At 45.6% G+C, this 12618-nt stretch overlaps 1 protein-coding gene across 3 annotated transcripts in view; it reads right to left on the reverse strand.

The window, feature by feature from the left end:
• LOC112256852 (AT-rich interactive domain-containing protein 4A) overlaps positions 1 to 12618 on the reverse strand; it is a 63969-nt gene that overhangs the window by 4867 nt on the left and 46484 nt on the right. For all 3 annotated transcript variants that reach the window (XM_024430397.2, XM_024430398.2, XM_042325300.1), the window contains 9 exons: positions 12354 to 12448; positions 11838 to 11935; positions 11299 to 11587; positions 10803 to 11062; positions 7130 to 7294; positions 5447 to 5706; positions 5233 to 5301; positions 2907 to 4898; positions 788 to 892 (listed from right to left, as the gene is read on the reverse strand). In XM_024430397.2, coding sequence (XP_024286165.2) covers positions 788 to 892; positions 2907 to 4898; positions 5233 to 5301; positions 5447 to 5706; positions 7130 to 7294; positions 10803 to 11062; positions 11299 to 11587; positions 11838 to 11935; positions 12354 to 12448 — 3333 coding nt within the window. The remainder of the gene's footprint in view (positions 1 to 787; positions 893 to 2906; positions 4899 to 5232; positions 5302 to 5446; positions 5707 to 7129; positions 7295 to 10802; positions 11063 to 11298; positions 11588 to 11837; positions 11936 to 12353; positions 12449 to 12618) is intronic.

Consider the following 12618-nt stretch of genomic DNA (forward strand, 5'->3'; position numbering starts at 1 on the left):
AATTTTGCGCAACACAGCATTCCTAACCTAGCCCACAACGTCTGCTGTGTAGATCGAGCAGTCAACAAGTCCAACAGTCATTTGAAAGATTAAGAACATTTCAGCGAGACAACGCAAAGGCGAAATCAATTAACGCCAAGACAATGGGATTCATTGCCCTTGACAATCAACCGTTCTCTGTCGTGGCTGATGTTCGCTTTCACAACTTTTCGAGCACTGGTACACACCAGCGTTAACAAGTGCGCTATTTTTCAGATATTGCCCTACTGGAGTTACACAGTAATAGCGTCACTGCTATTAGCTTCACGACTGACGTTTGGACCAGCGATATCAGCCACATGAGCATGCAGAGTCTGACAGCACAGTGGGTCGTCGAGGACTTCGTACTGAGGAAAGTCGTATTTCATGCTCATGAATGTGCTGGTTGTCATACCACTGCTGCCATTTCAATGGCATTTGAGAACAAGTTTGATACTTGGAAACATTAACACATTCCTAGCTCCATTCGAACAACTGACTGGAGAAATAAGCTCATCAACTTCGTCTGCAGCAGATGTGATACCCTCTGTCATGGCATTGAAACACCTGCTCAACAAAACTGGCAACACAGGTTGTGAACAAGCGATTCGGTGGCATTCTCTTTAGTGTCGCCACCATGCTCGATGCTATGCTTAAATTCTAAATATTGGTTATCGGTATCATTTTCTTTGGCAAAGAAAATATTGGATATCCGTATTGGCCAAAAATTTCATATCGGTGCATTACTATATCAAACCATGCGACTTACCTGCTCCATTCTTCTCCATTTTGGATGTTGTGCTTGGCCGTTTCTGGTTGCGCTTCTGCTTCTTTGCAGAACAACTCATATTGCAGTCCATCAACCTTTTCTGACCTAATCATAAAAGGGAGAATATTGAGTATTTTCATTTCAGAGGACAGAGATATTTCCCCATGAGTGTACAACTAAAACCTTATTTGCAATGAGCAAAATATGTATAAAAACAAACGTGTGAGGGAACTGTTCGCAAGACACATTTTTACATTTACACTACCGTTCAAAAGTGTAGGGTCACTTAGAAATGTCCTTGTTTTTTGAAAGGGAAGCACATTTTTGTCCATTAAAATAACATCAAATTGATCAGAAATACAGTAGAAACATTGTTAATGTTGTTAATGACTATTGTAGCTGGAAAAGGCATATTTATGGAATATCTACATAGGCGTAGAGAGGCCCATCATCAGCAACCATCACTCCTGTGTTCCAATGGCATGTTGTGTCAGCTAATCCAAGTTTATCCGTTTAAAAAGGCTAATTGAGCATTAAAAAAACTTTTGCAATTATGTTAGCACATCTGAAAATTGTTGTTCTGATTAAAGAAGCAATTAAACTGGCCTTCTTTAGACTAGTTGAGTATCTGGAGCATCAGCATTTGTATGTTCGATTACATGCCCACAATGGCCAGAAACAAAGAACTTTCTTCTGAAACTGGTCAGTCTATTCTTGTTCTGAGAAATTACGGCTGTTCCATGCGAGAAATTGCCAAGAAACTGGAGATCTGATACAAGGCTGTGTATTACTCCCTTCACAGAATAGCTTAAACTGGCACTACCAGAGACAGACGCCTCACAAGTCCTCAACTGGCAGCTTCATTAAATAGTACAGGCAAAACGCCAGTCTCAACGTCAACAGTGAGGCGACTCCAGAATGCTGGCCTTCTAGACAGAGTTGCAAAGAAAAAGTCATATCTCAGACTGACCAATAATAAAAATTTGAAAAAGATTAATATGGGCGAAAAAACACAGACACTGGACAGAGGAACTCTGCCTAGAAGGCCAGTATCCCGGAATCGCCTCTTCACTGTTGACGTTGAGACTGGTGTTTTGCGGGTACTACATAATGCAGCTGCCAGTTTTTATTTATTTTTATTTTACCTTTATTTAACTAGGCAAGTCAGTTAAGAACAAATTCTTATTTTCAATGACGGCCTAGGAACAGCCTGTTCAGGGGCAGAACGACAGATTTGTACCTTGTCAGCTCGGGGGTTTGAACTTGCAACCTTTCGGTTACTAGTCCAATGCTCTAACCACTAGGCTACCCTGCCGCCCCGTTGAGGACTTGTGAGGCGTCTGTTTCTCAAACTACACACTAATGTACTTGTCCTCTTGCTCAGTTGTGCACTGGGGACTCCCACTCTTTCTATTCTGGTTAGAGACAGTTTGCGCTGTTCTGTAAATTGAGTAGTACACAGCGTTGTACGAGATCTTCAGTTTCTTGGCAATTCCCTGCATGGAATAACCTTCATTTCTCAGAACAAGAATAGACTGATAAGTTTAAGAAAGAGCTTTGTTTCTGGCCATTTTGAGCCTGTAATTGAACCCACAAATGCTGATGCTCCAGATACTCAACTCATCTAAAGAAGGCCAGTTTTATTGCTTCTTTAAATCAGAACAGTTTTCAGCTGTGCTAACATAATTGCTAAAGGGTTTTCTAATGATCAATTTACCTTTTAAAATTATAAACTTGGATTAGCTAACACAACGTGCCACTGGAACACAGGAGCGATGGTTGCTGATAACATGCCTATATAGATATTCCATTAAAAAAATCAGCCGTTTCCAGCTACAATAGTCATTAACAATGTCTACACTGTATTTATGATCAATTCGATATTATTTTAAAATGGACAAAAAATGTGCTTTTCTTTCAAAAATAAGGACATTTCTAAGTGACCCCAAACCTTTGAACGGTAGTATACATTTGAGTCATTTAGCAGACGTTCTTATCCAGAGCGAGAGAGTTTTTGCCTAGTTAGTTTAGGAATTCGAACCAGCGACCTTTCGGGTACTGGCCCAACGCAAGGCTAAATGGATATAGCCTATTCTATGCCAGTCCGTGTGTGACCTACCTCTGTCCTTGGTGTCTCTCTCCTGTAGTGACATGCTGGAGTTGCTAGAGCTGGTGTTGGCTTCAAAGCAGTTGGAGATGGCCGACTCATTATCACCGAGCCCCTCCTGAGACTCCCCAGCTACGCTGTCAACCTCGATGGTGACGTCGCTCTCACTCTTGGTGCTTATAGACTCATCAGGGCTAGGGGCCGAGGTGGGGGAAAAGACTTGTGGAGGAGCAGCTCCACCGGAGGACAGAGGAGGGTTGTTGTGGGTCTGTGGGTGGTGGGAGGAGGCATTGGATGGAGGGGGAGCATGGACCTTCCCTTGGCTCATCATCATTAGGAGGTCTTCTGCTGAGGTCTTGTCCTTCTCATCCAGGTCATCCAAATCCACCTCGTGGCAGACCAGCGCCTCAGGCCCTATCTGGGGCATCAGCTCCTCCACTGCCCCATAGTCTGGCTGCTCTGACCTGGGCTGACCTCCTGCAACACCTCCCTCTCCTGGACCTCGACACCGCACCTCCGGAGTGAGGGCAGGCATCTCTGTTTTAACCTCCGGCTCTGTTTTACCCTTCGCTGGCTTTAGACACTCCTCTTCTTTCAGTCCCCCCGACTCCAGCCTCCGCTCTGGAGTCATGGGCCTCCCGCCCGGCGAGTCATGGGGCCTCCCGCCCGGCGAGTCATGGGGCCTCCCGCCCGGCGAGTCATGGGGCCTCGCGCCCGGCGAGTCATGGGGCCTCGCGCCCGGCGAGTCATGGGGCCTCGCGCCCGGCGAGTCATGGGGCCTCGCGCCCGGCGAGTCATGGGGCCTCGCGCCCGGCGAGTCATGGGGCCTCGCGCCCGGCGAGTCATGGGGCCTCGCGCCCGGCGAGTCATGGGGCCTCGCGCCCGGCGAGTCATGGGGCCTCGCGCCCGGCGAGTCATGGGGCCTCGCGCCCGGCGAGTCATGGGGCCTCGCGCCCGGCGAGTCATGGGGCCTCGCGCCCGGCGAGTCATGGGGCCTCGCGCCCGGCGAGTCATGGGGCCTCGCGCCCGGCGAGTCATGGGGCCTCGCGCCCGGCGAGTCATGGGGCCTCGCGCCCGGCGAGTCATGGGGCCTCGCGCCCGGCGAGTCATGGGGCCTCGCGCCCGGCGAGTCATGGGGCCTCGCGCCCGGCGAGTCATGGGGCCTCGGGCCCGGCGAGTCATGGGGCCTCGGGCCCGGCGAGTCATGGGGCCTCGCGCCCGGCGAGTCATGGGGCCTCGCGCCCGGCGAGTCATTGGGCCTCGCGCCCGGCGAGTCATGGGGCCTCGCGCCCGGCGAGTCATGGGGCCTCGCGCCCGGCGATGCCATTCTGGCAGTATCTTCCCTCCATTCTAGACGTACCTTCTTGTCCGGCGTCCTGTGGTCGGTGGCTTTACGCTTGGCCACGCCTCGCTCCTCCCTGCAGATCTCCTCCTCCGGGGCGGAGTCTGTGTCGGAGTCCATGATGGGGAGGTCGGGCATGCTGGGGAGGTGCTCAGCAGGGAGACAGTGAAGGACCACCATGGGCTCATCCTGCCTCTTTAGGGGGCATGGGCTGGGGAACGACTCAGTCTCAGTGTGGTTGGGAGTGGTGGGTATCTCAGAGCCAGTGTTGTTGGTGTTCCTCTCTGGCTCTCTAACGTTACTTCTACGTGATGCTTTAGGCCTGGGGGATTTCAGGTTAGGGGGGTCTTCCTCCTTGGGTCTGTCGGGTTCAGGGGTCATGGGAGGCGTCTGGGGCTGCTCCTCAGCCTCCACTTTCTCAGGCTCCCTCTCAGGGAGTTTGTCCTCCTGTTGCTGCTCCTTCGGGCTGCTGGGGGGCTGGAGCTGTGCTGCTGCCTGGGCTGCCGCGGCAGCCACTGCCTCTGCTCTTCCTCGCTCCACCCTCAGGTCCTCCTCCTCTTCCTGTTTACGGGCCGTGGCGGGGTCCGTTCTCTCCGCCCATGCAGGCTTCTTCTCCGTCGAATCCTCTGACTCACTGTCCTCGGACGAATTCCCCGACTCATCTAAAAGAAGTAGAAGGGGCACATAAATGGTTAGCTTCCCATCCATCAAAAGTCCTGGCTTGAATCGATAAAATAACCATTACTTCCAACACCAAGGCACAGTTTCCCCAGACACAGATTAAGTGTAGTCCTGGACTCAAAATCAAGCCCAATGCAGAATATCCACTGAAAGGGCTACTTTAGTCCAGGACTAGGTTTAATCTGTGTCTGGTAAAACCCACCTCACTTGGCCAGAAACACCCTCTAATCTTCCTTAAATGTCAACTATCATAGTTCTCATAATTAAAGTAGTGACTACACTATACTGCCTCTGCATTTAGAGGTATGTACCTACCATTGGAGTTGGCATCCCTGTCTGAGTCATACATCCCAGAGGTTCTTCTTGTGCGTCGGCGAGGGGTACCTGTTCACAGACAAATTTAATGAATAAAGTTGTAATGATTGATAATAGGTGCAGATTAAGGTGAGGAGAAAAGAAAGCCATGGTTCAGTATCGGGATGCACCCGTGGAGACACGTCACATGCTGGTTTAGGTACAGGTCTCGTACCCTCTCCATTGGGCAGGGGTGATGTGTCAGATTTGCTCTTGCTGCTGGAGCGCCCCTCGCGGCTGGGGGTCTTGGAGACGCTGCGGTTGGCACTGGGGGGAGTGGTTCTGAGAAGAGGGCGACCTCTCAACCCACCCAGCTTCCCCTGCTTGTCCTTCTCTCCATCCTCTTTGTTCATTACTTTCTTTTTCTGTTTATTTTTTGTTCCGCCCTTGTCGACAGGCCAGATGATCCGATCTGCTTTGACCCACTCATCATACCTATAGAAGGGAAATGAACCCATAAACATTATAGCTAGACTTACTCATACCTATAGAGGGGAAATGAACCCATAAACATTGGAGCTAGAGACTCACTCATACCTATAGAAGGGAAATTAACCCATAAACATTAGAGCTAGATTTAAAAGATTTAACATCTTGGTGTTAGGGGGCAGCATTTTCATTTTTGGGGAAAAAACGTTTCCGTTTTAAACGGGATATTTTGTCAGGAAAAGATGCTAGAATATGCATATAATTGACAGTTTTGGATAGAAAACACTAACGTTTCCAAAACTGTAAAGATATTGTCTGTGAGTATAACAGAACTGATGTTGCAGGCGAGAGCCTGAGAAAAATCCAATCCGGAAGTGCCCCAGGTTTTGAAAGCGCTGCGTTCCAATGACTCCCTATTCAGCTGTGAATGTACCATCAACGAGCTTACGCTTTCTACGTATTCCCCAAGGTGTCTACAGCATTGTGACGTAGGTTTACGCATTTCTGTTGAATAGCCATAGGCGGCCACATTGCGTAAGTGGTCACATGGTGGCTCCGAGAGAGATTCTCGCGTAAAATACAGAGGTAGCCATTATTCCAATAGGTCCTAGTGAAAAGCGAATTGTCCCAACGCATATATTATCGAATAGATATTAGAAAAACACCTTGAGGATGGATTCTAAACAACGTTTGCCATGTTTCTGTCGATATTATGGAGCTAATTTGGAATATTTTTTCGGCGTTGTGGTGCCCGCAATTTCGGGCGATTTCTCAGCCAAATGTGAAGAACAAACGGAGCTATTTCGCCTACAAAAATAATATTTTGGGGAAAAAAAAATCTACTTTGGCTGTCTACCTGGGAGTCTCGTGAGTGAAAACATCCGAAGTTCAAAGGTAAACGATTTAATTTGATTGCTTTTCTGATTTCCGTGACAAGGTTGCCTGCTGCTAGCAAGGCATAATGCTATGCTAGGCTATGATAAACTTACACAAATGCTTGTCTAGCATTGGCTGTAAAGCATATTTTGAAAATCTGAGATGACAGGGTGATTAACAAAAGGCTAAGCTGTGTTCCAATATATTTCACTTGTGATTTTCATGAATAGGAATATTTTCTAGGAAGATTTATGTCCGTTGCGTTATGCTAATTAGTGTCAGATGATGACAATGGTCCCGTTCACGGGATGGGGTGTCACTACAGGTTAAGCGTCACAAAAAAACGCTTAAGCAGCCCGCCCAAGGGTTGCTATGGCAGGAAAATCCTTGCACGACATTGAATGTCAAAGTAACTTCAAAAACAGAGAAATAGAGAAAGGTGGAAAGCTAATACCGAAAATACTGCCATGATCAAGACAACAAATCATAAAAACACAAATCCCCATCATCTCTTTCAGGTGGGTGAGAACGGAAGTATGTGTCCATGGGTTACCTGACGTTCCAGCCGTAGTAGTGTACCAGGTAGAGGACATCTCCGGCATCATCGTTCTCAGTTTTCTTGATATTGGCCTCGTATATCTTCTGGGTCTTCCCTCGGCCGTACTTTACCTTCACCTTAGTCCCGGTCACAGAGTCTTCGGAGTCCTCATCCTCAGCCCTGTAGAGAGACATAGATCAAAACAGGGCCAAAGGAAAAGCCTATGCACAGAAAAGCTTTGCCTGACGACTCATGATCCTGAATTTAGTTCCGCTGCTCTATCGACGATCACTGTCTGTTCCTTGTCTGAAACTGACATCCTAGAATTGGTTTGTGTGACGTCAAAATAAGTGACAAACAAAACAAATTCAACAGGGATTAACCAAACAGAGTATCAACGTTGATGACATCATTTTGTAGGACGGCTCTGGCCAAACCGATCAGTTTCTAGGACCAATCAAAACGGTCAGAATGTGCTCGCATTCCAGAAGACGTCAGGGAGGGAGGAAAATCCAGGGCCTTGTTCAGTTGACCAACAATCTCGAATGTTGCATATAGAAATGCCATGAATAGAGCCAATGTGATTCCTTATTTTGTCAGAGGCATGTTTGATCTAAAAATGTTCCGTCCTGCTGAACACTCCCCAGACTCACTGTAGAGAAAGAACATTAGTGGGCCAGGTCGTTTGGTCCTGAGCAATGTGGATGGGTAGCCAGGCAACATAAAAGTTGTCCCAAATACCCTTTTAGTAACCCAACCCATCCTTACTTACGGTGCCCATTCACAAAAATAAAGCTAGCTGCTTATCTTTAGCTGCTCACCCTTGCCTAAAATATCCCTAATCATGACTTGAATCATAAAGGTGATTGTGTAAATTTTGTAAAAAAGTTGTTGTTAGCTAGCCTCCAAAATCAGGTAAAAAAAAGCCGTTGCTAGCTAGTCTCCAAAAGCAGGTTACTATCACCATTAACACTAGTTCAAAGCTTCAGAAAATATTCATACCCCTTGACTGATTCCACAGTGTTACAGCCTGAATCCAACATGTATTAAATGTATTTATCACCCATCGACACACAATACCCCATAAAACTGAAAACGTTGTTAAAATGTTTGCAAATTTATTGAAAATAAAATCTAATTTACAGAAGTATTCACACCTGAGTCATTACTTAGTAAAAGCACAGATGTGAGTGTCTGGGTAAGTCTAAGCGTTTCCAACACCTGGATTGTGCAACATTTGCCCATTTTTCTTTACAAAATGCATCAAGATCTCTCAAATTGGTTGTTGATCTTTGCTAGACAACCATTTCAGGTCTTGTCATAGATTTTAAGTAGATTTAAATCAAAACTGTTCCTTGGCCACTCAGGAACATTGTCTTTATGGTAAGCAGCTCTAGTGTAGATTTGACCTTGTGTTTTAGGTTATTGTTCTGCTGAAAGGGGAATTTATCTACCAGTGTCTAGAAGAAAGCTGACTGAACCAGGTTTTCCTCTAGGATTTGACCTGTGCTTTGAGCCATACGGTTTATATTTTTATCCTGAAAAACTCCCCAGTTGTTAACAATTTCAAGCATACCAAATAACATGATGCAGCCAACACTCTGCTTGAAAATATAGAGAGTGGTACTCAGTAATGTGTTGTATTAGATTTGCCCCAAACATAACACTTTGTATTCAGGACAAAAAGTTAAGTATTTTTGCAGTATTACTTATTGCAAACAGGATGCATGTTTTGGAACATCTGCACAGGCTTCCTGCTTTTACCTGTCAATTAGGTTCGTATTGTGGAGTACCTACAATGTTGTTGATCCATCCTCAGTTTTTTCATTTTATTATTTTATTTCACCTTTATTTAACCAGGTAGGCTAGTTGAGAACAAGTTCTTATTTACAACTGCGACCTGGCCAAGATAAAGCAAAGCAGTGTGACAGAAACAGAGTTACACATGGACTAAACAAGCGTACTGTCAATAACACAATAGAAAAAAAATAAAGTCTATATACAGTGTGTGCAAATGACATCAGGAGGTATGGCAATAAATAGCCCATAGTTGCAAAGTAATTACAATTTAGCAGATTAAAACACTGGAGTGATAGATGAGCAGATGATGGTGTTTAAGTAGTGATACTGGTGTGCAAAAGAGCAGCAAAGTAAATACAAACAATATGGGGACGAGGTAGGTAGATTGGGTGGGCTATTTACAGATTGACTATGTACAGCTGCAGCGATCGGTTAGCTGCTCAGATTGTTTTTAAACATCTACAATGAATCCTTTTTAAAATTATGGTTGTAACAAAATTTGGAAAATGTCAAGGGGTGTGAATACTTTCTGAAGGCACTGTAGTTGGAGCAGCTGACAGCTTGACAGAACTCTGTTCATAAAGACGCAAACGCTAATTTTCATCAAAACTCTGGGCAGGACACATTGGCTTTACCCTGGTAGGCCAGGCTACTCAAAGGTTCTCTACAGACTCCTTTTTTGTGATCAAACAAAAGCATCCTGCAGTAACGTCACAAAAGAACCCTGGGCCCCATGTAGAGCCATCACAACGAGGCTCTCAAACGCAGTGAAGAAGCTGTCAGCCAGTACTACTGGCACTACTCCAATTTCACATGATAGAAATGGGACTCATTCATTAGCTCACAACGTAGCAAAATGTTTTGCAACAAAAATGTGAGTTTCTTATTGGGTAAGTTAAGCTAGGTCTTCTCTCCCTGTTTCGGTCAGTTTGGATCTTAGTGAATACAGTGAGCTCTGCACGCTACAGCAAAAGAAATGAGCTGTTTCTAAAAATATTAAAATAATGTCTGAAACTATAACAGAATTGATATGGCAGACGAAAATCATAAGGAAAAAAAATAAGTTCTGGTTGGTTTGAGGTCCAAGGCTCTTACAATGGAAAGCAAAGGTCCCATGTAATTCCGGCTCCCAGATTTCAATTCCTATGGCTTCCACTAGATGTCAACAGTCTTCATTCAAGGTTTCAGGCTTGTTTATTGAAAAACAAGCAAGAATTTTGAGTTTTTGTGAAGAGAGCACCGGAACAATATCAGTCTTTCGGCACACGAGGAAGAGGGCGTGCGCTTACTAATTTTACTTTTCTATTGAACATACTACTTTCCGTATGAAATATTATAGTTAATTTACATTTTAGGGTACCTGAGGATTGTATAAAAACGTTGTTTGACTTGTTTGGACAAAGTTTAGCGGTAGCTTTTTCGACTCCTTTGTCTGCATGTTGAACGAGTGGATTACTGAAATCGATGGTGCCAACTAAACCGACTTTTTTGAAAGATAAAATCCTTTATCTAACAAAACAACCATTCATGTTGTAGCTGGGACCCTTGGGATTGCAAACAGAGGAAGATCTTCAAAAGTAAGTGATTTATTTAAATCGCCATTTGTGATTTTGTGAAGCCTGTGCTGGTTGAAAAATATGTTGATGTGGGGCGCCGTCAGACAATCGCATGGTATGCTTTCCCTGTAAAGCCTATTGTAAATCGGACAATTCAGTTAGATTAACAAGAATGCAAGCTTTTAAATGATATAAGATACTTATGTTCATGAATGTTTCATATTATTTATTTGAATTGCGCGCCCTCCAATTTCACCAGATGTTGTTGACTGGTGTCCCGCTAGCGTTTTTAATAATACACTGTTATAGGTTTCATTAACATTTAACTGTACCCTTCTCCAACTCTCCTCTCGCTGTCCTCATCCTCCCCTTCGTCCTCAGACTCTTTATCGGACTCCCCCAGACGTCGGCTGCATCCATTCCCCTGGGTGTCCGCTCCGTCTGACCTGCTGCTCTCTTTTTGACCATCCGTCTCCTCTCCGCTGGTCTCGCCCACACCAAGACCACTCGGCTCCTGCTCTTTGATCTTCTCCAGCTTGACAGGCTCCTTCACCTCAGCTTTGACCGGGGTCACAGTGCACCGTCTCCTCCCCTGAGGGAAAGGATAGAGAATAGATTAGTGTCTGGAACTCAGGGGGAAAAAAAACTATATAGTACAGCACTTTCACACTTTCTCCTTGGATCTTCCTCAAAACGCATTGGATGAAAAGATCAGAGGGGATGAACCCCAGTTCAATTCATTTTGAGAAGGCGAATTGGGAGGAAATCTAAGAGTTCGAAAAAGTAAATCAGCACAAAGGACAAAAGTTGCTTTTGAGAACTCCTAACCCTGGGAGAGGCGATATCTTTGTGGCTCTCTTTGTCGCTCTCACTCCCCGACTCAGCCTCCTCCTGGGAAGGCTTGTCCTCTGTGGCTGCAGCAGACTCATTCTGGACGGGTGGTGTTGGGCCCTTGCCAACCTTGTCTTTGTCCTTCACCTTCACCTCAGGGACCTGGGCAGCCTTCTGCTCTGTCTGGGACTGGGAGGACTGGGGCGCTGGACGAGCCTCATTGTGGTGGATGGTCCTGAACACGATGCAGGCTGAGCGGCAGTACTCCTCAAAGCCATACAGGTACCTACACACACACACAGTAAATGTCACTCACCACACACTTCTAAATAATCTTGGTGCAAAAAACTGAAATATCCATCAATCAAATGTATTTATATAGCCTTATAGTAATCCGTCCTAGAAGACAGTTTCAATTTATCTTGCCAAGACGTTGAGTGCATTTCTCAACATCAACGCAACTGACTCAGCTTCAAAAGAAAGACGTGTCTGGTAAAGAGTGCTTGTCAGTCTGAGTGAAGTGAATCAGCACCTACTTTCTGTAGGCAGTCTTCACATTGTAGGAGGCAGCAGAGTTTAGGATGGGAATGCCCAGGTCCATGTAGATTTGTTTCCACACAGATCCACTTTCAATCTGCAAATAACAACCATCAACGTAACACATGAATAATCATTAATGTATGCCACGCTATATCAAGAATATCTTCAACAAAACAAACAGGGAGGTAAGTGAGACAAAACGCTACCAACATCACTTGATCGAGAAGCAGTCCAAATTGTTAAGTCATTTCAGGCCTATTGTTTTCTATGCCCTCATAACAGCTGACGTGCAGAACACCAGCCAGACAGCCCCATCCATGACCTTCATAGTCCACTAAAAAGCTACATGCTGCAATTCTGCTTATAGAGGCAGAGCAGAGACAAAGCTTGAGAGAACGGGCTGTTCACATTAGATGATGAGACCAGACAGTCTGCCTGCCTGCCACTGCAGTGAGGAGAACTCGGATGAAAGAGGCAGGGGGGAGTTAGCTGTACAGATGAGATGCACTCACTTTGTCACAGCCCCCCTGCTGGTAGACTAGCCTGAAGAGCTTGAAGAGGTTCAGATCCTTGTAGCCGAGCACAGGAGGCTTGTTAATTGGTGTCCCTGAGGAGGAGATGTGGAGAAGAGCAGTAAGAAGAAAAGTAGCACCTTCTAGGGCATTCTAAATCACAGGAACATCATTCTTATTTCATATGTTGTCGTTGAATGACTGATAAGGATGCATTGTATGATAAAAAAACTGCAGTGAAATCAAATGAAGGATGGATGGGGCA

The sequence above is a fragment of the Oncorhynchus tshawytscha genome, linkage group LG08 (assembly GCF_018296145.1).
Source record: "Oncorhynchus tshawytscha isolate Ot180627B linkage group LG08, Otsh_v2.0, whole genome shotgun sequence".
NCBI lineage: Eukaryota > Metazoa > Chordata > Actinopteri > Salmoniformes > Salmonidae > Oncorhynchus > Oncorhynchus tshawytscha.